Genomic DNA, 24,870 nt, shown 5'->3' with positions numbered 1-24,870 from the left:
TGATGAGTCTCATGTTTTGCTGCACCATTTGGTTGGTAAGGTCAGAATTTGGCATAAACAACATGAAAGCATGGCTCCATCATGCCTTGGAACAACAACTTAAGCTGATAATGGTTGTGTAACTGTGTGGGGGATATTTTCTTGGCTCACTTTGGGTACCTTAGTAACAACTGAGCATCGTTTCGTATCGTCTCTGACCATGTCCATCCATTTACAACCACAGTGTACCATCTTCTGATGGGACAAAACCTCTGAGGAATATTTTCAGCCTTTTGTTGAATCTCTGCCACGAAGAACTAAAGCAGCTCTGAAGGCAGCGTGGGGTTCAACCCGAAACTAACATGTTATACCTAATAAAGTGGCAAGTGAGTATACATTCACTTTGTGGGGTTTTCCATTAAAAAAAACATCAAGTTTGAAATGAATTTTTCAAAGTAACAAAAACAAACATAAAACTGATGTCATGTTTTATGGCCTTTAAATAAAGAATACCAGCAAATTCTAAGCTTCATATATTTCTTTTCCCCATCAACACTGTGTTCAGGTAGTTCAGCTCTGTGAGTGATCTCAGGACAATATGAGCAAAGGAAACTATAGACTAGAATCGATTTATAGAACAGAATACTGATAGGAGATTCATCTTGAATATCAAAAATGCGTCATTGTTAGCTGGTTGATTATTCCTCAGTTGGAGGACTTCGTCTCCCTCTTTCATAGAGAGGAGGCCTTGATGCATTGTCAGTCTAAGAAACTGATTCATTTTTAAATGAATCATTTAAACCACATCTAAAGCCTGGTTTCCCTTTATCGATCACTGGCCTGAGACAGACAGAGGTGGAGAGCCTTCATGGCCGAGCTACATGCCAGCCGGTATTCTGGACATTAACTCGCTCACTTTTCAAACTGACTGTGAATGCCCTTCAGAGCCAGACACCGGCTTAAATGCCACTACATGCGGCTTTCTCTGATTGTGAATGTATGCAGGCTTTATTTCCATTTCCATTATTCCCCTTAAATCTGTTATAAAACAAACAAACAAACAAATCCTTGCAAAAATGCTCACACATGTGTAGTTTTTCACACATAGGGATCTGAGGTGCTGCGGTTATCATTGCGGTTGTTGCTTTGAAATGAAATAAATGTGGAAAGAAAAGTATTGATTAGCCTTTGGGAATACGTAAAAAGCCAGATGGACTCTGTGAAACCCTTGATCTGAGGTGGTTTTATATAAACACATAGCATAAATATATAACCTTTGAACTGTTTAGTTGATGGGTTTGATGACCTAAGTTTGTAAAGTAACACCATTTTCATTGTGAAATGTTACACCATTTAAACAGCATATACTTTTAGCACTGCCAGCAGCTTTCTTCTGGCAACTTTTGAGTCGACAATCCCACAAACACACTTTGCATTTTGACTTCCATAAAATTTGTAATCAAAGTTTTCCTCCTCCAAAACAAGACGGACCATCCGTGTTTTTTCTTCCTCTGTGATCCATCTTTCCCACCTGGCAGCGAGGTGCCATCGACAAAGTGACATCCTCTGCATTCATGAGCACATCATCATCTGCTCTCCTCACCAGGAATTAGCCCTTCATCACTCAAATCTCACAGAAGCTTTAGAAGTGCTTAACTTTTATCTGCATGGGGCACTGAGAAATGGCTGGGGCCATTTGAATCGGGTTAATAGGACAATATTACAACATTTTTCTTAAACTAATGGATGCAAATGGTAAATTCCCACTGGCAATTAATAAGTAACTTCAGCCTATTTCCCATCGAATTGCCTCAGCATTCATTTCATGACTATATCTGTGCAAAGTCATCCTTCACTGCCAGCTCCTAGTGACTCTCCTCTTTCTATCAGTGGCTGTATGGATTTTTTCCAAATGATAAATTGGACACAGGGAGCCGCTGAGGTGTGACCAGGTGTCAAAGGGGTATAGCTTTTTTGTCTTAAATGGTCCTAATTATGCTGAGGACCTTTAGAGCTGTTCCAATAGGCGCTGATAAAATGTTGTGGGATGTAACGCTACAATAATCAATGAAAGTAATGCAAAGCCCTCTGCATTAAATGTTTGTATTTTTTAAAGTAAAGTTGCTCCCTTATTTCAAAATCGACTGCATAAAATAAAATAGTCACGTTTCAGTGCTTCAGAGTTGCATCAGTGTTTGTCTGTCGTTCACCTTCTCTCTTTTGACTGAAGAAACGCACCGATTGTATCCCATCCATCACTTCCATCCATCCCTCCTCCCACTCTTCAAACCCAGAATCGAGTAACGGTTAATTTCTTATCCACTCTCTCCTTTGGCACCGTGGAAGGCAGAAACTTTGCACCGCATAACGCAGACTGGCATCTTCCTCCAAGCGATTCCAAACGACTGATGCTCTTTCACGCGTTGAGAAAGTGGAGATGAACCAGTTCGACGCTTAAAGAGAGGCATTAAAAAAAGTTGTGGATGGTTACTTTCGCGCACAAATATTTAAAGGACTATTTTGTCTCCATAAGTTGCAGGGCTGTGCAGGAGCAGGTCAAATTCTTCCCTCAGCAAACCTATCCTCCGCAGGCAGGCTGGAAGACCATCCACCCGGGAGATCACAGCGAATCCGAAGAGCGCAGATGATCGCATCTGGTGTTTGTGGCGTCGCGCTGGTGCTGGGGTTGGTGGTTCTGATTCCGGTGGTGGTGAACTCCGCCGGAACTCCTGCCCGCTATGAGATGCTCGGATCCTGTCAAATGGTGTGCGACTCCCACGGGACCGCAGCTACGGCTACAGCCAAGGCAACCAACCCGATCAAAGACAACCGCCTGGTTCAGTCGCTTCCCACGTTCATTCAGGGTCCTCAAGGAGAGCCGGGACGCGTCGGGAGGATGGGTCCCAGGGGTCCGATGGGCGAACCCGGGCCACCTGGACCTGCCGGTCCGCTCGGGGAGAGGGGGCCACCTGGCCCTCCGGGTCTACCGGGGGCACCGGGAGCGAACGGGCCAAACGGTGCCATCAGTGCAGCCACTTACAACACCGTCCCCAAGATAGCCTTTTACGCAGGACTGAAGAAGCAGCACGAGGGATATGAAATACTGAAATTTGACGATGTTGTTACAAACCTTGGAAACCACTATGATCCCTCTAGCGGGAAATTCACCTGTTCGATACCGGGGATTTACTTCTTTGTTTACCATGTGCTGATGAGAGGCGGGGATGGAACAAGCATGTGGGCTGACCTCTGTAAAAACAACCAGGTAGGACAACTCACGATTGCTTTATAAAAAAAAAAGATAAAAAAGCTTGATTATTTTGATATTAGTTTGCTTGCAAAAAAGTAGACTTTTTGAGATTTTTACGCACAAGTCGCAGAGCGACACTTCCTGGGTATTGTGAAACAAACAAAGTTACGTGAGGGATTTTTAAAGCTTCAAATCAAGATAAGACGTGGAGCTGTCCGCGGTTCTGATTTCGAAACGAAGCCGTTTCACAAACTGTCACATTTGCCTTTCAGGTGAGAGCCAGCGCCATCGCCCAAGACGCCGACCAGAACTACGACTACGCCAGCAACAGTGTGGTTCTTCACCTGGAGCCCGGGGACGAGATTTATATTAAGCTGGACGGCGGAAAGGCGCACGGGGGCAACAATAACAAGTACAGCACCTTCTCCGGCTTCATGTTGTACGCTGATTGAAACACGGACAGATCTGCTGAAGAGACGAGAAAGAGAGAGAGAGAGACTGGGAGGATAAAAGAGCTTCTCTGCATATAGCTTGCTTCACCGCTCGTGCTCAGTTCAATGTCAGCTGGATTATTAGGGGCAGAGCTCACCGTTTCTATAACTCAAACAGAATCAGCAGTGATGTGGAGGAGGTCATGCAAAAACAGAAAACTGTGCTGGGCAATAGCGACGAGCTGACAGTGTAATTACAAAACCAAAATAACAGTTTTAATTTGTACAGCACCCACTTGTACCCTTGTCACATTGATTAGTGTTGCTCGTGCTCCCTGAATGAAATGTCGTGCTTTATGAATTAAGTTTGCAGACGGTAGCTCGTGTGGTTACACATGTCCCTGTAGATGGAAAGTTTATAATGTGATGACTCACCTATAGGTGCAAATATGATATTATATATACATATATATTCACATGACCGCTTGCAGTGCTGTTAAATCATTTGTGTGCTTTATTTAAAGGCAAAAAAAAAGAGTCACAGTGGGTGAAATTTGGATGAAAATGTTGAAAAGCTGTAGTTATGCATGTTTAATCAAAATGACGTTTTAACACTGTGCAACATTAGGAGACTTGACAAGAAAAAACTGTAAAGGGCCATTCGTACTGATGCACGAATTCATCAGTGTAACTCGTTTTTCTTGCGTGTGTCAACATGGCATCTGGTTGAGACAACATGGTGGTCTGGTGGTTAGTCACAAAACTGGACAGCCACCGCTGACAGAAATGTTATATAACGCTCATCAATCTGCTTGCTGATTATTAAACTCCTCCAGAGTCGACTGTCAATTCAGATGTAAAATGTAGTGCGGTATTAAATTCTCACGCTCACTTTGTAATCCTCCCCAGAAGATTAATCAAAGTTAGATGGTTGTTCACGCCGCACAGTCAGCTGTGGCGATCGCACCATTGATCATGTGGCGAAGTCACCCTGCGAGGCCACCTGTTCCCAGATGAGAGGAGAACATGTCCTTCATCCGGGCCTGCCAGCCAGTCAGCCTCCCATAGACACGCAGACACCCACCGAGGGGCAACAGGACAACTCATCTAACACAGCCACATTGTGTCAAGAGCAGAGCAGCATACTGATTAGTAATGCGCTCATTATTTCCCTTCCATATAACGTGTTTGCATAAGTGTCGCCTACGAATACAAAGAGAGCAGCTATGACATTGAAATTACAAATAACAATAAAAAAAATTGAAAAAAATCAATTAGCACCGTGTTTGTGAGCACCTGGAAATATTTATCTTGGATTGCAATCACACTTCTACTGACGAGCAAAAGATTTTCTCGTGCCATAACAGGCACCGTGACCCTGCAAGGCCTCCTTTATTAATTTGCTTACAAAGTGAATCATGTATAATCACAAATATTTAAACAAAGAGAACATGTTTTGCACTAAAAGAGCCTCTATAAAAATCCAAAAGCCTGTAATTATTTTCCTTTGAAATATAATGGACGTTTTATTTTGCTGAAAACTGTGAAATTAAAGAAAAATTTACATACAACGGTGGCAAGCCCGTTGCTATATGAGCCCAAGAACACATTAATGCATGACTCCGGATCGTGATCAGTATTCATTACGAGTCGTCATCAGAAGACGAATAATAGCCGGGTGAATTCGCCCTCCTCGCGCCTCTATTTTTTTAATTATTTGAAGGTCAACCAGCATTTAGGATTGTCGATAAGGATCTTGTCCACCTGGTGCTGCGATATGCCCCTCGTCAGCATCTTTGGCACGATGTTCTTCAGGATGTGAGAGTAGCCGTGGCCGCCGTACTTGGTCAGGCGGTTCTTGGTGTGGATGTCATGAGCGATCACGATCTTGTCCTCATAGCCCTCCTTCACCAGAAACGCCAGGCTGAACACGAGAAAACAGTGGGGTGAAAAATGAGGGGCCTCGGTCTTTTAGCCTTCATTCATATATAGGAACAACATATATACATGAGCATAACTTATTCAGCTCTCTTAACGTTATGGGAAATTTGTGTTACTTTAAAAAACAACTACACGATGAGCTCTTCTTTATAGTGAAAGTAAAAGATTTAAGGTGGAGTTAAGCTCCAAACACAAGGATTTCTATTACTGGACTGGACACGGATTCCTGGAGGTTTCAAAATAGTGAACAACACGCACACACAGAAGAAATCCTTACTCACGCTTTCACTCTCTGGCTGTCGCTGGGCATGTCCACGTCCAGGTTGTACGGATAGTTCAGCATCTCAGTTCCAAACAGATCATACTCCAGGTAACTCCCCAACTTAGCAAACTCCAGCAGCTCACCTTCATCCAATATCGTCCTTTTAAAAAGGCCAAAATAAAGCTGATAGTTATGATGCTTTGTTTGGAAAAACGAAGCTGTTGCAAAGTTGCTTTCCAGATAATGACGCATGGCGGATCAGAAAAAAGATGGCGCTTTTTGAAATTTGAATTATCAATCCATGAAACCTGTTACCACTGATATTCATTCCTATTCTTCTGTAATTTGGCACACCTCAATCACTTTCTCCTCATTTCCCTTCCCTAATGAAAAGGCTTCTTGTAAGGCTGCTCAATTAATCGAATTTTAATCACGATTACGATCTGGGCTTTCAACGATCATTAAAAATGACTGAGCCGATTATTAGCCCCTCCCTCATGCTTTACTCTCGCGCTGCTCCATGTGGCAAATCAAGCGCACTGCTCTGCATTTCGAACACGCGTCACAACAATTAAGAGGACCCGAGGGAAGCTCGGAAAGCTAAGCAGAAGTTATTTGGAGAGGAGTGGACTGCCGTTGGTTGAAAAGAGAGGTAAAAAAAAAAAAACTTAAGTGGTGTGGAAACATTATGGCTTCGCGGAGTCAGACGTGGATCAAGTAGACACAGTGTGTAAACTTTGCTATGGTGTCGTAGCTGCACCACAGAGCAACACTGCAAAGTTCACATTTTTCATTTATTTCTTATATTGCAAACATTTGCACTGTTATCAGTATTTGCACACTATTTTATATTATTTTTTAAAGTCATTATTCAATACATTGTTATTGTTAAACCTTTAAATCCGGTCAGAGCAGCATGCTCGTTTTGTGTAACTATTTTTAAATCCCTGTAGAACCTGAACGCTAAGCTAGCACAATAAATTTTTTTCCATATGAAACCAGAGGAGTTACATCTTATGCCATCAGCTTGTCCTCGGTCACGGTTTCCTTCCACATATAGCTTTGCAAAAATTGCATAAAAAGAGCTTGCAGGAACAAAAACATAATATTCCAGAAACACGCTTTGCCGATCCGATCAGCTGTTCTTAACACTTCCCACATTGAAAAAGATGTCAACGTGAACTATCGCAAGTGACGTCATTTTTGCGGAAAATGTAGTTTTTTACTTGTAGGCCTTAGAACTCGAATTGCACTGCTGGAAATAGTTTATTTTGATGCACATGCACATTCTTTGCAAATTTGCATCATAGGATTGTTTTTTTGTTTTTCCTGCAGTATATAAAAATTGCTGTATCTCCAAAAATAAAACTATGAAGACACTCACAATAAGTTTCCTGTTGTTGTAAACTATTTTTTGCAACTTTTTTGTATTTAAAGTTTTGAGGGATAAACCTCTTAAATTTCTCCAAGTAGAAATATATGTAAAAAAAAAAACAAAAACGATTTTCAATTTTTTTTGTAATTTATTGCACTTTTTTGCAATTAATGTAGTTACTAAGGACTTAATGCATACACATTTTTAAAATATGGGCTATAACAGTTGTATTGATGTATAGCAACTTGAAATGCTCCCACAAATGGCACTACAGCATGTAAAAAAAAATAATATAAGCTCTGGCGGACGAAATAAATATCATCAAATAATCGTGATCTCAATTTCAGTGAAAATAATCGTGATTATCATTTTTGCCATAATCGAGCAGCCCTAGCTTCTTGACATGCTCCCCTCCACTGAAACCATTTCTGATGAGGCTTCAGTGAACAGAAGGACCAGATGCATCTCTGAGGTCCTGTGTCAGACTTTTGTTCGATTTTTTATTATGTCTTAAGTTCATGACTTTCACATCTTGTTCATCTGCTGTACATAGCACTTCCACTTCTTCAGTTTCCTAAAGATTTTTTAAGATTCACTGCACATCATGCTGAGATATTCAAAAAGCTATCAGTTTTAGGCTAAGGGCAACCTTGTTTGTGTAAAAATAATACATTGTGCCTATCAAACTGTTTTATTTTTGACATTTTCATAGGTTCAACTAAAAAAGTTGGAACAAATTATGTGTTTTTGGCGGCTCACAACAAATCCTAAAGATACAATTTAAAACTGGATCTTTGCTAAGTTGCATGTTATACACATACAACACTGATTCATCCCTTAATTTAGATGGGCCCGTGTTAAGTAGTTAAAAAAGCATTCCTCTAAATATGGTCAGGTATACATATAAAAGGTATAAAATTACTGAAATAGCAGCCAAAGAAAAAGAAATGAGGGGTGTCTCAGGACTTTTTGGCCAGCTGTAACTCAAGTCTGAGAACCAGAAAGCCTTCAGCAGCTAAAAATTAGGAAATATGGAGCAAACAGCATCATTTCAAGCAGTCACTGGCAACACAGTCTCACGAGCCTGACCAAGGACACCAAGGTCCAGGCTTTTTCCCCTTCCATCTGCTAAATCACTAAAATGTATTAAGATACTGAAATAAAAAATGTTTCAAATTAAATGTCAGAGAGGGCACGTGTCACAGGAAATTGTGTGTTTGACAGGAAAACGGCGCCCTAATTTTCGCTGTATCTTAATGACTTTATTTTAGTGACATCTCACCTGTCTAGGTGAGACATAACAGTTTTGCTGATGTCACCCCCGGCCTCCTGGAGTATCCGAACGATCTCAGCTGGAGCGGCGTGATCCCGGCCAGGATGGATGATAACAGGACAGCCCAGCTGAGCCTGAGCGTGCGCCGAGGCTCGCAGCACCTTAGTCTCGCTCTCCGTGATGGGCCAGCTGGTGCCGATCTCACCGATCACACCGCAACGGATGTCTGTGCCGTCAGCGCCGTGAAGGACCTCACTGATGATGATGTCTGTAAGCTGAAGGTCAGGAAATGAGGAGCTGGCGTGTGTTCATTTATTGAGAATACGTTTTCTAATTTCCCTCTTTCCCTTTACTAAGGATTGAAGGAGATGATGAAAGCATAGTTATAGTGTGTCTAAATATCGCTGAGTACGGTATTCTCAGGGTCATTCTCAGGTGTAGCTACCAAAAGACTAGACAACGTTGTCAGAAATCCATTCAAATCAATCAAAAGGCATGAAAAAAAAAATCCTCACATACTGAAACAAGCATGCTTAAAACTTTCTAACAAAGGTGTGTGAGCTCCAAACCCCACCACAAACTGGGACGCACCTTCTCCACACTCATTCCTTTGGTGGCCTCAGAGTGGGTGCAGTCCACGTAGTACCCTGCACCTGCAATGATGTGGACCCCGGTGTCCTTGGCCAGCTGTCGGAGGGTGGGAAGGTCCCGTTCGATTCCAGTGGTGGTGTTCTCCACTATCGTTCCCCCGCCGGCTCTCCTGTAGGCCAGCAGCTCGTCCCGCACAGCGGCGGTCTCCTGCTTCAGGAGCAGGTTCTCGGGGGAGCTGTACGGGTTTTGCCTGAGCCAGAACATGTGCTGCATCTGAAACGGGTTCTCTGCCACTGCCTCGTCTCCTGGGGGAGGGGGCGAGAAGCAGCACTCGAAGCTCATGGTCAGGTGCTCGTGGGTCATAGTACGGCCAAGCTGGTCTGGATCTACTAAACCCAGCACGGTCTGGACCCTCCCGCTCAACTCAGACATGATGCTATGAGGAGTGTTCAAGATTTCCCACAACCTGAAAAGACATACAGTATCATTTTTTATTTATTTTTTACATCTATTTATTTTTTACATCTCTCAGACAAATATTTCAGTTTTTATAGAAAGATCATTGAGATAATTGAGGAATTTGGTCATCCCATGACTGTAAAGCAGAGCTGCTCCTTCTTAAAAATGACATTACCTACAGTTTCATGTCTGCACCCACGAGGCTTCTTTTCAACATAAAATAGCAACTCATTTAAAAGAATCTCAAACTAGTTTTTACCTCGATATGACGACGCTGTACATGCCTTGCAGATGTAGCCATGATTTACACAGGGGGAAACAATTATCTGATCCCCAGCTGAATTTGAAAGTTTGCTCACTTCCAAAGAAATGGGAGTTTCCCCTCAATGACCTCAATGTGCTTGGTGGTATGTTTTGGATCATTTTTATGCTGGACGACCCATCTTCAGTGTTCTTGCTGGGAAAAGGAGGTTTTAGTCCAAGATATTATGGTGCATGGCCCCGTCCACTGACGTCCAAATTAATTTATAATGCGATGTGATCTTTTTCTAGATCTTTGGTTGACATTCTGTCTCGCTCTATTAAAATGAAGCTTCCATTTAAATTAGAGACTGTTCATTTCTTTGTAAGTAAACAAACTTATACATTTCTGAGGGTCACTGACGTTGCTCAGCTTGTGAACACAAACAGCAGGCATCTTTCATTCCCGCCTTTGGCTGCAGCAGGTCTGCTTCTTTCAGCTTCTGTTATCGACTCAATTCCTCATATTTATTTAGGATTACTCATAGACTGTATATAAGAGGATTACCCACGACCCTTTACATAAAACATGATTTAAACCAGCACTGAGTAACAAATGGGCCCCTGTAGACCTGTCAATGTTTGCCACTGTCATCTGTTAGCAACTCCACCCTCTGAATGTGCACGCGCGGAAGACCTGAGCTGACCCTGAGAGCTGTTGTAGGCTTGACAGTCGCCGTCACGTGACCGCTGAGCCTGGTTACCGATCAGTGAAGCCAAATAACAACATCCATCCTTTGTTTTATAGTTCCCGTGTAAAGTTTCGGCCGTGCCGTGCAGCACTGTTACACATCAGACACATGTGTGAGTGCGTGTGTGTTGGCAAAAAGACAACGCATTCGCTCACTCTGCTGACTTTACAGTGCATACCAGAGCGTAGGGTTGCCAACCGTCCCTTAAAAAACGGAATCGTCCCGTATTTAGAAACAAAAGTACACGTCCCGTATTGAGCTAATAAGGGACGCACTTTGTCCCGTAATACAGTGAGAATCAAAAGTAGTCTATAAATGTTTATGGAATTAACGCTTTGTTTGAAAACATAATTCCCAGCCCCTCTCCTGCTTTGTGACCAATGAGCTGACAGCACACTTATGACAATTCGAGTATGACAATTCAGATTACCGCTCATCTCATTGGTCGAGGAAAGGTCGCTTATGGAGAAAATACCGGAAGACAACAGATGACCACAACAAGAAGCATGGCCAACAGGGAAACAAACGCCGACACTGCGGTGCAAGTCTCGGACGACAGTACACCTAAAGCTGGGCAGACACTGCGATTTTTTCAGTCACGTTATTCAGCTCCTGCTCAAACTGCACGATTGACTCGCAGGGGTTAGAAGTTGGTAGGTCACGATGCAGGGTCTCACACTATACCGCCCGATGCTCTGATGCGACCCGAGTGCTCACACTGTGCCTCCATAACATGAAGGTTATAACAGAAAATCTGTCGCTCTCTCTCTCTGTCTTTCACTCACACAGACACACCACCACCATCAACTTTGCTAAATTTCTAATGAAAAACATTGATCAGGCAGCTGTGAATGAGCAGCAGTGTAAATCCAACTGTTTTCACGGTTGTTGTGGTCGTGATAATTTTGTGAGGCCACATCGAAAAGGCTCGGATGAGCTTTCCAAAGTTCTACAAGTTGTGCCTCCATCGCTTGTGTCCAGATCACACGCCGCACAGCTGTGCTGCTCCGTCTTTTTCACCGACGTTTACCTGTTTGCGCGTGAGCCGTGTGAGCGGCTCACGAGCGATTGATGATCGGGAGCTGCTCGAGGTGTTAATCGCTTCTCGTTACCCCACGTATACTACACGATGCACGATGAAGACCAAAATCGGGCCGATCACCAAATCGGTCGCATGACTCAAAAATCGTCTCAAAATGGGCCAAAAATCGCACAGTGTAAGCCCAGCATTAGAGCAGCAATGTTTGTTCGCCCAGAGAAAGAAAAAAAGGCTGCGAAAGTACAGGGAGGAATGGGAAAAGGAAAACACTGGGCTGGGAAAATGCACGATAACGCCTATAAAGCGCACTGCACTGTGCCGGAGCACTTTTTCCATAGGCATGCTTCTAGTGGTGGGCACATGAAGAACATGAGGGGCGTGAAAGCTCGGGGAACCCTTAACCAATTTCTTGTCCACCAGGCCACGGCAGAAGCAGATATGGCATGTAAACACTGGTTTGTTTTTTTAAACCCTCTGGTTAAGGTTAATATGGACTGGTGTCAAGCCAGCCTCCAATTCGAGACTTGCAGTCAAGCCAGCCTCCAGTTTGTTTTACGTTCCCTGTGTATTCAAAGTATTACGGGAATGGATGTGGAAACCGGATTTCAAAATAAAAGCCAACTTCGAGTGAATTAACAGATATGTTAAGAACATAATAACATATAATTTAGGCTTTTTTTTTTTTACAAACTCTAATGTTAGATCTATATGACACAGCCTTGTACCCTAATTGTGCCCTGTCACTATCAAGGCCATCTTATTTTGGATTTCAAAGTAAAAGCCCTGTGAATCTTCATTTTTGAACTACTCTTTCAATGACTTAATAATGCTCTTAAAAGCAAAAGTCGTATTTCCAAATACTATTTGAACTTTATATCAACACTTTCCAACCACAGTCTTTTTACAGTGATACCATATCAATATCAAGTCAGTCTGATTTTGCCTTTCATAGTAATGGCCCTTTGAAATTGTCCATAATTGACTTAATCTTCTAACGATTCAAAATGCTCTAAAATGAAAAATTCTTGTTTCCACAGGGTAATTCCACTTTAGATCAACAGTATACAGCCCCACAGTGATACCATATCAATATCAAGTCATTCTGATTATGCCTTCCAAAATAAAAGCCTTTTTAAATTGTCCATAATTGACCTAACTTTCAGTGATTTCAAAATGCTCTAAAATGGAAATTTCCTGTTTCCACAGGGTAATTCCACTTTAGATCAACAGTATACAGCCCCACAGTGATACCATATCAATATCAAGTCATTCTGATTATGCCTTCCAAAATAAAAGCCTTTTTAAATTGTCCATAATTGACCTAACTTTCAGTGATTTCAAAATGCTCTAAAATGGAAATTTCCTGTTTCCACAGGGTAATTCCACTTTAGATCAACAGTATACAGCCCCACAGTGATACCATATCAATGTCAAGTCATTCTGATTTTGCCTTCCAAAGTAAAAGCCTTTTCAAATTGTCCACAATTGACCTAACTTTCAGTGATTTCAAAATGCTCTAAAATGGAAATTTCCTGTTTCCACAGGGTAATTCCACCTTAGATCAACAGTATACAGCCCCACAGTGATACCATATCAATATCAAGTCATTCTGATTATGCCTTCCAAAATAAATGCCCTTTCAAATTGAGCATATACGGCCTACTTTTTTGACGATTTCAAAATGTTCTTAAACAGAATTTTGCTGTTTCCACAGGATAATTTCACTTTAGTTCAACAGTATACAACCTCACGATGTTACCATATCAATATCAAGTCATTCTGATTTTGCTTTCAAAAATAAAAGCATTTTCAAACTGCCCATATCTGACTTGATCCTGGAACAATTTCAAAATGCTCTAAAATGGAAAATTCCTGTTTCCACAGGGTAATTCCACCTTAGATCAACAGTATACAGCCCCACAGTGATACCATATCAATATCAAGTCATTCTGATTATGCCTTCCAAAATAAATGCCCTTTCAAATTGAGCATATATACGACCTAATTTTTTAACGATTTCAAAATGCTCTAAAATGGAAATTTCCTGTTTCCACAGGGTAATTCCACTTTAGATCAACAGTATACAGCCCCACAGTGATACCATATTAATATCAAGTCATTCTGATTTTGCCTTCCAAAGTAAAAGCCTTTTCAAATTGTCCACAATTGACCTAACTTTCAGTGATTTCAAAATGCTCTAAAATGGAAATTTCGTGTTTCCACAGGATAATTCTACTCCAGATCAACAGTATACAGCCCCACAGTGATACCATATTAATATCAAGTCATTCTGATTTTGCCTTCCAAAATAAAAGACTTTTCAAATTGCCAAGATACGACCTACTCTTTTAAAGATTTCAAAATGCTCTAAAAGTGAAAATTGCTGTTTCCACAGGATAATTTCACTTTAGGTCAACAGTATACAACCTCACGATGTTACCATATCAATTTCAAGTAATTCTGATTATGCCTTCCAAAATAATGGCCTGTTGAAAATGCCCATAATTTACCTAACTTTCAGTGATTTCAGAATGCTCTAAAAAGGAAGATTTCAGTTTCCACAGGGTAATTCCACTTTAGATCAACAGTATACAACCTCACGATGTTACCATGTCAATTTCAAGTCAGATGTCATGGAAAGATGTCATGGTTGGTTTGCAAGCTGTTTTGTAATTTCTTTATTTAGAATGACATCTTTCCACAGACTTAAAATATAAACGTACTATCAATTACAACCTAGTGGCAATTTCAGCTTCCTTTTACATCATCTTTATGATTCAATTCTGTCATAATCAATTGAGTCTGATTTTGCTTTTCAAAATGAAAACCCAATATGTGTTGAAACAGCAATTTTCATTTTTAAAACATTCTGAAATAATTGAAAGAGTATATCACATATGGACAAATTCGACGGGCCATTAATTTGAAAGGCGAAATCAGACCAACATGAAATTTACATGGTTTTACTGTCGGGTTGGATACTGTTGATCTAAAGTGGAATTATCCTGTGGAAACAGCATCTTTCAATTTAAGAGCATTTTGAAATCGTTAAACGAGTAGGTCGTCTACGGGCAATTTGAAAATACTTTTATTTTGGAAGGCAAAATCAGAGTGACTTGATCTTAACATCGTATCTCTGTGGGGTTGTATACTGTTGATTTAAAGTGAAATTATTCTGTGGAAACAGAAAATTTCCTTTTTAGAGCATTCCGAAATCACTGAAAGTTAGGTAAGTTATTGGCATTTTCAACAGGCCATTATTTTGGAAGGCAAAATCAGAATGACTTGAAATTGAAGTAGTACCATGGTGTGGATGTACACTTTTGATCTAACATGGATTCATCCTGTGGAAAGAGCAAGTTTCATTTTTAGAGCGTTCTGAATTCTTTAAAAGAGTAGGTCGTATATCGGCAATTTGAAAAGTCTTTTATTTTGTAAGGCAACATCAGACTGATTTGATATTGATATGGTATCACTGTGGGGTTGGATACTATTGATCTAAAGTGGAATTATGCTGTGGAAACAGCAATTTTCCATCTTAGAGCATTTTGAATTCGCTCCAAGAGTAAGTCATATATGGGCAAATTGAAAAAGCTTTTATTTTGAAAAGCAAAATCAGACTGACTTGAAATTGACATGGTAACATCGTGAGGTTGTATACTGTTGATCTAAAGTGGAATTACCCTGTGGAAACTGAAATCTTCCTTTTTAGAGCATTCTGAAATCACTGAAAGTTAGGTAAATTATGGGCATTTTCAACAGGCCATTATTTTGGAAGGCATAATCAGAATTACTTGAAATTGATATGGTAACATCGTGAGGTTGTATACTGTTGACCTAAAGTGAAATTATCCTGTGGAAACAGCAATTTTCACTTTTAGAGCATTTTGAAATCTTTAAAAGAGTAGGTCGTATCTTGGCAATTTGAAAAGTCTTTTATTTTGGAAGGCAAAATCAGAATGACTTGATATTAATATGGTATCACTGTGGGGCTGTATACTGTTGATCTGGAGTAGAATTATCCTGTGGAAACACGAAATTTCCATTTTAGAGCATTTTGAAATCACTGAAAGTTAGGTCAATTGTGGACAATTTGAAAAGGCTTTTACTTTGGAAGGCAAAATCAGAATGACTTGATATTAATATGGTATCACTGTGGGGCTGTATACTGTTGATCTAAAGTGGAATTACCCTGTGGAAACAGGAAATCTCCATTTTAGAGCATTTTGAAATCACTGAAAGTTAGGTCAATTATGGACAATTTAAAAAGTCTTTTATTTTGGAAGGCATAATCAGAATGACTTGATATTGATATGGTATCACTGTGGGGCTGTATACTGTTGATCTAAGGTGGAATTACCCTGTGGAAACAGGAATTTTCCATTTTAGAGCATTTTGAAATTGTTCCAGGATCAAGTCAGATATGGGCATTTTGAAAATGCTTTTATTTTTGAAAGCAAAATCAGAATGACTTGATATTGATGTGGTAACATCGTCAGGTTGTATACTGTTGACCTAAAGTGAAATTATCCTGTGGAAACAGCAATTTTCACTTTTAGAGCATTTTGAAATCTTTAAAAGAGTAGGTCGTATCTTGGCAATTTGAAAAGTCTTTTATTTTGGAAGGCATAATCAGAATGACTTGATATTAATATGGTATCACTGTGGGGCTGTATACTGTTGATCTGGAGTGGAATTATCCTGTGGAAACACGAAATTTCCATTTTAGAGCATTTTGAAATCACTGAAAGTTAGGTCAATTGTGGACAATTTGAAAAGGCTTTTACTTTGGAAGGCAAAATCAGAATGACTTGATATTAATATGGTATCACTGTGGGGCTGTATACTGTTGATCTAAAGTGGAATTACCCTGTGGAAACAGGAAATTTCCATTTTAGAGCATTTTGAAATCACTGAAAGTTAGGTCAATTATGGACAATTTAAAAAGTCTTTTATTTTGGAAGGCATAATCAGAATGACTTGATATTGATATGGTAACATCGTGAGGTTGTATACTGTTGACCTAAAGTGAAATTATCCTGTGGAAACAGCAAAATTCTTTTTAAGAACATTTTGAAATCGTTAAAAAATTAGGTCGTATATATGCTCAATTTGAAAGGGCATTTATTTTGGAAGGCATAATCAGAATGACTTGATATTGATATGGTATCACTGTGGGGCTGTATACTGTTGATCTAAAGTGGAATTACCCTGTGGAAACAAGAATTTTTCATTTTAGAGCATTTTGAATCGTTAGAAGATTAAGTCAATTATGGACAATTTCAAAGGGCCATTACTATGAAAGGCAAAATCAGACTGACTTGATATTGATATGGTATCACTGTAAAAAGACTGTGGTTGGAAAGTGTTGATATAAAGTTCAAATAGTATTTGGAAATACGACTTTTGCTTTTAAGAGCATTATTAAGTCATTGAAAGAGTAGTTCAAAAATGAAGATTCACAGGGCTTTTACTTTGAAATCCAAAATAAGATGGCCTTGATAGTGACAGGGCACAATTAGGGTACAAGGCTGTGTCATATAGATCTAACATTAGAGTTTGTAAAAAAAAAAAAAGCCTAAATTATATGTTATTATGTTCTTAACATATCTGTTAATTCACTCGAAGTTGGCTTTTATTTTGAAATCCGGTTTCCACATCCATTCCCGTAATACTTTGAATACACAGGGAACGTAAAACAAACTGGAGGCTGGCTTGACTGCAAGTCTCGAATTGGAGGCTGGCTTGACACAAGTTAATAACTGCATGTGCAGTGAATATCAGCGCTATGTGGCCAGAAGTGTGATAATATAACTTATTTTGTGTAATAAACAACTGCAAGGATAGATGATTACAACAAATAGATGACTAATACATAAAAGTAATACATAGATGAATAATGATGATGAGTTAAGATGCGTAATCATGGGAACAAGCGGGTTTACAAACAGGAGCAGCTGATTAGCATTAGAAAAGCTGAAATAATACCTCAACTGAAGCCAATTGTACTAAATGCACTATATGTGCACTGTTACAAGAATATTTTTGTTGTATTGCTTTCTATTAATTTATATAATTTTAAGTTAAGCAGGACAGAGTTCTTTTAAAGAAAGATTTACTTATATTCTCAAAAGTTAAGCATGACAGGCTTCTGTTTAAGAAAGAGACCTGTTTTACTGTGTTAATGTTGTCATTTTGAGCTAAAAATAAATGGCTAAATGATCATTTGTTTCCCATATGGTCATATCACAAAGAATATGCATCTGCTTAAATCAAATTCAAGTCAAATGGTTAAAAAAATAATTTCACACACAAAAAAAAGAGCTACCACACTGGGAAGGGTGAAGACAACTGGGTTGCCCGGTGTTGTGCCAAAAAGTGATTGTCTGCCAAAAACTGATTTCCGGTATTTGCCAAAAAGCGATTGCTCATATTTAAAGTGCTATAAGTAACTTGTTGGGCTATAATATGTTAAACATATGTCAAATGCATCCCTTATGGATGACATAAAGTCATCTTGAGCCACAAACAACATTCGTGTAGCAAGATACAAGCCGCAATCAGTTTTTGGCAGCGACTTTTATATAACCTTTATTTATGCAGTAAAAAAAATCTCATTAACATTAAAAATGTATTTTGTAAGAGTAAGTTGCCCAACAGGACAGCAGAAATGGCAGCAAATATTACAATAGTTCTGTAAAAATATTTTAAGTGGGGATAAAGGACCGGATTGGTTATAATGTAAGTACAAGTTGTAAAGATACTTAAAAAACAGATAATGTTTTAATTCTTTATGTAACCCCTTTGTATCCCCTGTTCACCGAAGTCTATTTACGAACATACGTAAAGATATTACACATAAAAAATACACAGAAACACTGGAAATCAGTTTTTGGCAGACAATCACTTTTTGGCACAACACCGGCCCTGGCCACGAGGTGTCCCTTATTTATTTTTCAGGGAGTTGGCAACCCTACCAGAGCGGGACCTTTGGACTGGCAAGTACAAGCCCCGAGCCACACTTTGAAAAGTTGCATTTACTTACTCAAATCTTTGCTGTATGCTCGATGAAAAAAACCCTTCAGACCAGCACTGTACGCGTTAAGTTGTTGCTCTACTGGAACAAAGTAAAACTGCTTCTCTTTAAATAATGTGCAGCGGAGTCAGACCTGCAGCAGTATATTTAGGGGATTTAAACTTTCACCGAGCTTTAGAATAAACTGTAAGACAAACAGTCTGCTAGACCTTGTTTCTGCTCACTTCAGCCCACCTCCTCCTTCAGCCGAGTACGGATAGCTGCTTTGACAGGTTAGCTGAACGCCTTCGGTGATCATCGCGAGACATCGCGAGAATACGCTTCTTGTAGCATATAACAGGGAGAGCAACAAAGTTTGTTGAAATATAACGCCAAATCACAACAGCGGTAACCTCGGTGCGCTTTATTTTGTAAGGTAGATCCTTCAATAATACAGAGAACACCCCCAACAATCAAGCAACACCCTGGAGCAATTAATTTATTGTAATTTTTTGTATTGAAGCAGCTATCTTCTATTTTTATTTTATTTTATTTTTTACATCCATCCAACTTTTATCTGATCAGGTAAGGTTAACTCAGAGGTTCCCAAAGTGTGGGGCCCGCCCCCTAGGGGGCGCAGTATGAAAAGGAAAAAAAAAACACTTGGACACTGCTAGCATAATGGACAGAACTTTTGACGGGGCTCCCACACAAACGCAAAGCAGGAGATGAAGCATAGCCAAATATGTTTTCAAACAAACTTCCTTCTAAGCCAAAGACTAGAAAATATGGTGAAGCATATCTTCCCTTTGGCTTCACCTGCACAAGTGCCAAGGTAGGTCTCCCCTGCAGAATTAGTTTTCTCTGTCGGGAGCACGCATTGGGTTCTCCAAATCACGGACAAACAGTATCCCACATTCTTGATTTTTAGTTCACAAACACTTCTTGTAACCACTAACTACTCTTGGCATTTTGGAGATGTTAGCTCTTTATATAATAAAGTTACAGTGGGATACAAATATTATCAGACTGATCCTGCTGTAATTTGTTCCCCCGGTTCAAATCACAGACAAACAGCATCCCATCCCACAGTTGTTTATGTTTTTAAACCCATTTTGGACAGAGATTTTAAAAAAAAATGTATTGATAGCAATGTTGAATATTATTACACAGGAAAAAATCAACTACACGTAAAATAATTACACCGTGACACCTCTGCCTTTCTAAATGGAGGGACAGTAACTGCGAGTGTATATGTAAGCATGTAAATACTGCAGATAGTCAGATTAACAGTATTTTGTCTCTATCTGCCATTCTGCAATTCATCTCATGTAAACAATAACGTGGCAACATGTTACCAATTTCAATGGAATTTGAAAACAAAATATGGGTGTGTGTGTTGTTGGAGGGTGTGTTTTTCTTTGGGGGGGGGTTACAACATTTTTCTTGTAAAACAAAGGGGGGCCCAGCAAAAAAAAGTTTGGGAACCACTGGGGTAACTAAAGCTCATCCCAGCTGATTGTGAGCTGGACCTTAAAAAGACTAATCAAAAGTGTTATTAAAACACTTTATAAACCTCTTATAGATGGCGATTAATGAAATGTTAACACCAGTTTATTTTGAAAGCATGAGCAATTTAACAGATTTATTCACGTAACCACATCAAATGGGAGGACATATGAAGATGATGCAGGCTTCGGCAGACAGACTGTGACTCTTTCTGTTTGCTCTTCACTCAGCAGATGGTCTCCACAGCAGCATTTGGTCTGCTGGTGCAGGGAACTGCCCTGTGAGCACTCACCATAGCTCTGGCCGTCCCTGCAAATGGTTTGGCTAAATCACATGATGCAGGGGCCCGTGGCATCCATTTGTCAACAAGATGACTCCATAGATCAGAATGATAACATATGGGACTGGGTTCAGTTTTCATGTTCAGAGTGAATAAATGGCCATATGGCTGTGGTGGGTTTTTTGTGTTTATTTTTTCATTTATTTATTTTTTAAGCCCCACGGCAGACTGGCAACCTGTCCAGGGTGTATCCTGCCTCTCGCCCTAAGACAGCTGGGATAGGCTCTCCGCCGCGACCCTGACAAGGATAAGCGGAAAAGGATGGATGGATGTTTATTTTTTTTGTCTTGCTCTAACCCAACTGTGGTTCAAACAGGATTGTTTAGGTTTTATTTCATCACCTCTAGATCCTTGTTCCACTTGAAGTTGAAGTTGTGTCCTTTGGACTAAAAATTGTGGAAACCCCACTTATTTTTATCTATTTCTATCACGTTTTATTTCTCTATCTTCCTTAGTTTACTCTGTTGTCTATTCATTAGCATTTAATGAAATGAAAACTCTTAACAATAAATAAAGGAGAAACATTTTGACTCAGTTTTACTCCCCAAAACAGGCACTCAAAATGAGACCAAAATACACGACAAATCGCAGAAATATACAAAAATGAACCTTACACAAAAAAGCACTTATATATATATTTAAAGAAAATCAACCAATATTACTTATAGTAAGCTGAGAAACAAAATCAATGCTGCCAGCCACCGTGACAGCAACTACATAAGCACATAAAATAATCAGGCAAACTAGCAGGAATACAGAATAAAGGTAGTGAGTCAAAATATAAGGATTTTTCCAGTGCTGTTACTCATGAGCCCATACCATACCACTGCAGGGTTCCTCATTACAAGAGAAGATGTCACCTCCCGTTCATCTGCATGGATGACATATTTCTGAGGGTCATAACCAGAGGGAGATTCTCTGGCATGAGTAAAACCATCTCTCATGTGGACTTATACTTCCCGAGGCCCAGCTCAGCCTTTAACAAGCATTTAAAATAGATATATAGTTTGATTTTATGGAGATAATGTTCTTTTTGGGCAGTTGTTCAGTCCTGATCAGAACCATCAGATTTGAAAAGTAGAGTGCAGACTGTTCTTTTTCCAGTTTGGAATGATTGTACAGCATACATCTTTAATCACATGAATTGGTTTGAATTTGTTTAGGATTTTCTCTAATCCACACAGGGTCCAGACCATACACCTCCACTAATATTTGGTCAAATGTCCCTTAGCAAGTTACAACTTGAAAAGACGCTTCAGGCATAACTGTGGCTCGATATTTGACAATTCTTCTTGGCAGAATTGGTAGAGTTTAAATCAGTTTGAGGCAGATTTTAAGGATAACCTACACATTTTCAATAGGATTGCACTCTGGGTTTTGGAAAAGCAATTCCATCAGCTTAATGTTTGGCTGCTTTATCCATTACAAAACCAGTTTTGATGCATTTTCATGCAGTGCTTTATTTTTTTGGTCAGCATCCCCTCAGTCCATGGTGAAAACTCTCCTCACTGTGGACAGTGACAATGGTGTTCCAGCAGTTTCCAGTTCATGGCAGGCTTGAGTCTTGGTGGCTCTTTGGTTATTCCTGAACATCCTAACAAATTTCTGCTCATCTGAGGGTGACAGTTTGGATCTTCTTCCAGACCATGGCAAAGTGATGACAGATCCAAATCACTTCTACTTATGTAAAACAGTTTGAAAAAATGATCCTGGAATCTGCAGTTGTTTAGAAAATGCTCAAAGAGACCTTCCTAACTTTAAATCTACAGTTATCCTTCTGACGCTTTCACCAAGTTCCTTGGACTTTCCAATTGTTATGGGTAATTGGTCAATCCAGTGAGTGCTGTCAACATCACATATTAAAATATTAATGTGATTTTTACCCGGTGTGGATAAAAGAAAATCCAAAATAAATTCAAATTTGTGCCCCCAGTTCTTCTTTGTTTTTGTTTTTAAGTCATTAAAGATGCATGCTGTATAATATTTCCATCCTGGAAAAGGTTTGTTTTTTTTTAAAATCACTGAAAGCCCAAACTTACCACTGCGTTCGCGCCAATGAATAGTGTATGGAAATGTATTCCCTATCTTATTTTCATTTCTCCTTTTTTCACTGTAATTTAGATATAAATTCAAGATATGATTGCGCATAACCTAAAATCATTACTGTGACTGCTAAAAACCCTCTGAGACTGGACTTCAGGCAGCACGTCGAGCAGAAAATAGAGCAAACGTTGTGCTCTGGCGCCCTCTGGAGGCAAATTAAGCAAACATCAATTGTAGTTTTATGTGAAAGGCAAAAGATAAAATGCTTTAATCGTTTTAAATACCCGCTGTTGTCCACTGATGTAAGTGAATATACACATAGGTGTACTCTTGCCTGAGGGGGGGACTGTGGTTCTTTCAGTCAATAACTCTGATGTGAATGACAATAAAAGCTGTGGCCGCCTGATTGTTGTTTCTGGTCTGTGTCACATTTTCAGGCTGGTTAGGCTGACCAGTGCTTCAGGCTCTGTGAATCAATAAATTAGTGTCAAGAAATAAAAGTGAGACAATGCATTATGAGGACAATGAACTGTGATGTACCGCAAAACTCACCCTCAAGTAGCTACAAAATTCAGGCAGAGGCAGAGATTTCTTGATGGTCCACAGACAAGAAAATGTGACTGAACACTGACCTTCCATTCAGGTTTTATTCATTAAGATTGTTCTATCATTTAAAAGACACATCCTCATTATGCCTTTCTTCATGCCTGGTTTGATTTAATGGCAGGAAATACATAAATCCAACTAAAGTAGAAGAGAAAGTACATCTATAAAGATTCACCATACAGCATCTGAAACACTGGATATCAGTTGAGTATCAGCTACAGCTTACGCATTAATAAGTCACTGTAACAGTCACCACTCATTTGTGAAGGCTTTCCACAAGATCTTGAGCTCTAGCTGCAGGGCTTTTTATCCATTACATCATCAGACGCATCAGTGAGCTCAGTCTGATGTTGGCTTGTTAAAGCATGGCTCGCAGTGTACTTTATATTTAAGTGTATTGTGGTAGATGTGCATGCCTCAGGGTTGTGTGCATGCTCTTGGTTCTTTGTTTGCCAAAGAAAGTCAACTCTTTTTTTTTGAAACGAACCGCTTTTGTGTGCAGGAACACTTGAAACAGGAGATGTTAAAGCTCAGTTTGAGATCTTTTTCAGCCAGAGGGCCCAAAAAAAGAAAAAAAGAGATAACTGAAGTGAAATATAGTACCGAGTTATGTTAAATTTCCTGAATCTGATAAACACGACAGACTGTTTAAAAAAAAAAACCAAAAAAAAACCGGCTGTGTGCCCACACAGACGGTCAGAGAGAGTCCATGTTTCAAAAAAGTTTCTGTTGGAATCCAATTAAATATGAGTCCAGACTGGAGATTCAACATAATGCTGCTTTTACTGATTTTAGGGGTTTTGTTTTCTTTTAGGGATAAAGAGATTTAAACTTGAAACACAATATTGTGTAAAATATTAATACAAGCAATCATTTTAAATCATCATGATGCACCGACTGTTTCTTCTTGCACTGTGCGATGGGACGCTGATTAGAGGTTTCTAAACTCCATGAAAATGTACTTTCTTACTATAAATCCCAATCGATTTCTATGGGCCATGAATTTTGCATAAAGCATCATGCTAATCCTTTCATCACAGGTCGACATGACAAGTTGATGGTCTTCAAGTTGCTTCTTATCATGTGATCTCCAATATAAAAACCAACTGGGTAAACATCCTTCCAGTTCAGCTTCTGGAGCAAAAAAAAAACTTCATAATGGCTCCGAAAGCTTTGGTTGTGGTTTGTGCTCTGTTTATGGGAATGTGCATCATCACAACAGGAAGACCTGCAGTTGCAGCACACGCCTTCTGCAAGATTATCTGGTAAGAGTTAATTTATCCATGACTAGACAGACTTCAGATTTCCTTCTTTTAGCCAACAGTGATTGATAGATAGATTACATGATAGACTTTTTCTTTTTTTTATTCTGTGCCCAGGTTATTTGGAGTCCTGTGTGATAAAGTTAGCCTCACCATTGTGACACAGATTAAAGCCATGGGTTCATACAAGGTCAGAAGACTGCTAAAGTATTGTGTTCTTTTTGTAGGGTGAAATAAATATTTATAAATAAAAAAACATTTGACTGAATTTCCATTCCAGCTGGGCCCTGTGACTCCATTCCTAATCCAGGCCACACTTCTGCACTCGGTCAGGTCGAGAGCGTTAACTTCACCATGATCTCCACATCTATGAGCCTGGGCTGCCATGTAGAGGTAAAAGATGTTTTCCTCCACCTGATCAACACCTGATCAACACAAGATGATCTCTGACTTAACTCTGGTGCAAAATGTGCTAAACATGCTTGTTTTGATTACTGATCAGG

General features: G+C 39.7%; 2 protein-coding genes across 2 annotated transcripts; one reads left to right on the top strand and one right to left on the bottom strand.

Annotated features, from left to right (window-relative positions):
• Positions 1-2,370: 2,370 nt before the first annotated feature.
• On the top strand, positions 2,371-4,003 carry c1ql3b (complement component 1, q subcomponent-like 3b). The gene is made up of 2 exons (XM_080861954.1): positions 2,371-3,244; positions 3,502-4,003. Exons 1-2 carry the CDS (start codon positions 2,624-2,626, stop codon positions 3,679-3,681), a joined length of 801 nt encoding a protein of 266 aa, XP_080718080.1. The 5' UTR covers positions 2,371-2,623; the 3' UTR covers positions 3,682-4,003.
• Positions 4,004-4,252: 249 nt separating this feature from the next.
• Positions 4,253-18,907, bottom strand: pter (phosphotriesterase related). The gene is made up of 5 exons (XM_080861953.1): positions 18,638-18,907; positions 9,103-9,568; positions 8,521-8,786; positions 5,883-6,023; positions 4,253-5,584 (listed from the first exon to the last, which is right to left on the bottom strand). Exons 2-5 carry the CDS (start codon positions 9,532-9,534, stop codon positions 5,374-5,376), a joined length of 1,050 nt encoding a protein of 349 aa, XP_080718079.1. The 5' UTR covers positions 9,535-9,568; positions 18,638-18,907; the 3' UTR covers positions 4,253-5,373.
• Positions 18,908-24,870: the final 5,963 nt, after the last annotated feature.

This window comes from Rhamphochromis sp. 'chilingali', assembly GCF_963969265.1.
Source record: "Rhamphochromis sp. 'chilingali' genome assembly, chromosome: 16".
Taxonomy (NCBI): Eukaryota; Metazoa; Chordata; class Actinopteri; order Cichliformes; family Cichlidae; genus Rhamphochromis; species Rhamphochromis sp. 'chilingali'.
This window is presented reverse-complemented; position numbering and strand designations above follow the sequence as displayed.

Bases quoted from the DNA above. Each gene is read 5' to 3' on its own strand.
- c1ql3b (XM_080861954.1), top strand. From the start codon at position 2,624: ATGATCGCATCTGGTGTTTGTGGCGTCGCGCTGGTGCTGGGGTTGGTG. The intron at 3,245-3,501 runs GTAGGACAACTC...TTTGCCTTTCAG, and splicing joins ACCTCTGTAAAAACAACCAG to GTGAGAGCCAGCGCCATCGC.
- pter (XM_080861953.1), bottom strand. From the start codon at position 9,534: ATGTCTGAGTTGAGCGGGAGGGTCCAGACCGTGCTGGGTTTAGTAGAT. The intron at 6,024-8,520 runs GTGAGATGTCAC...CCTTTTTAAAAG, and splicing joins GTTATGTCTCACCTAGACAG to GACGATATTGGATGAAGGTG. The intron at 5,585-5,882 runs GTGAGTAAGGAT...TCTCGTGTTCAG, and splicing joins GACAGCCAGAGAGTGAAAGC to CCTGGCGTTTCTGGTGAAGG.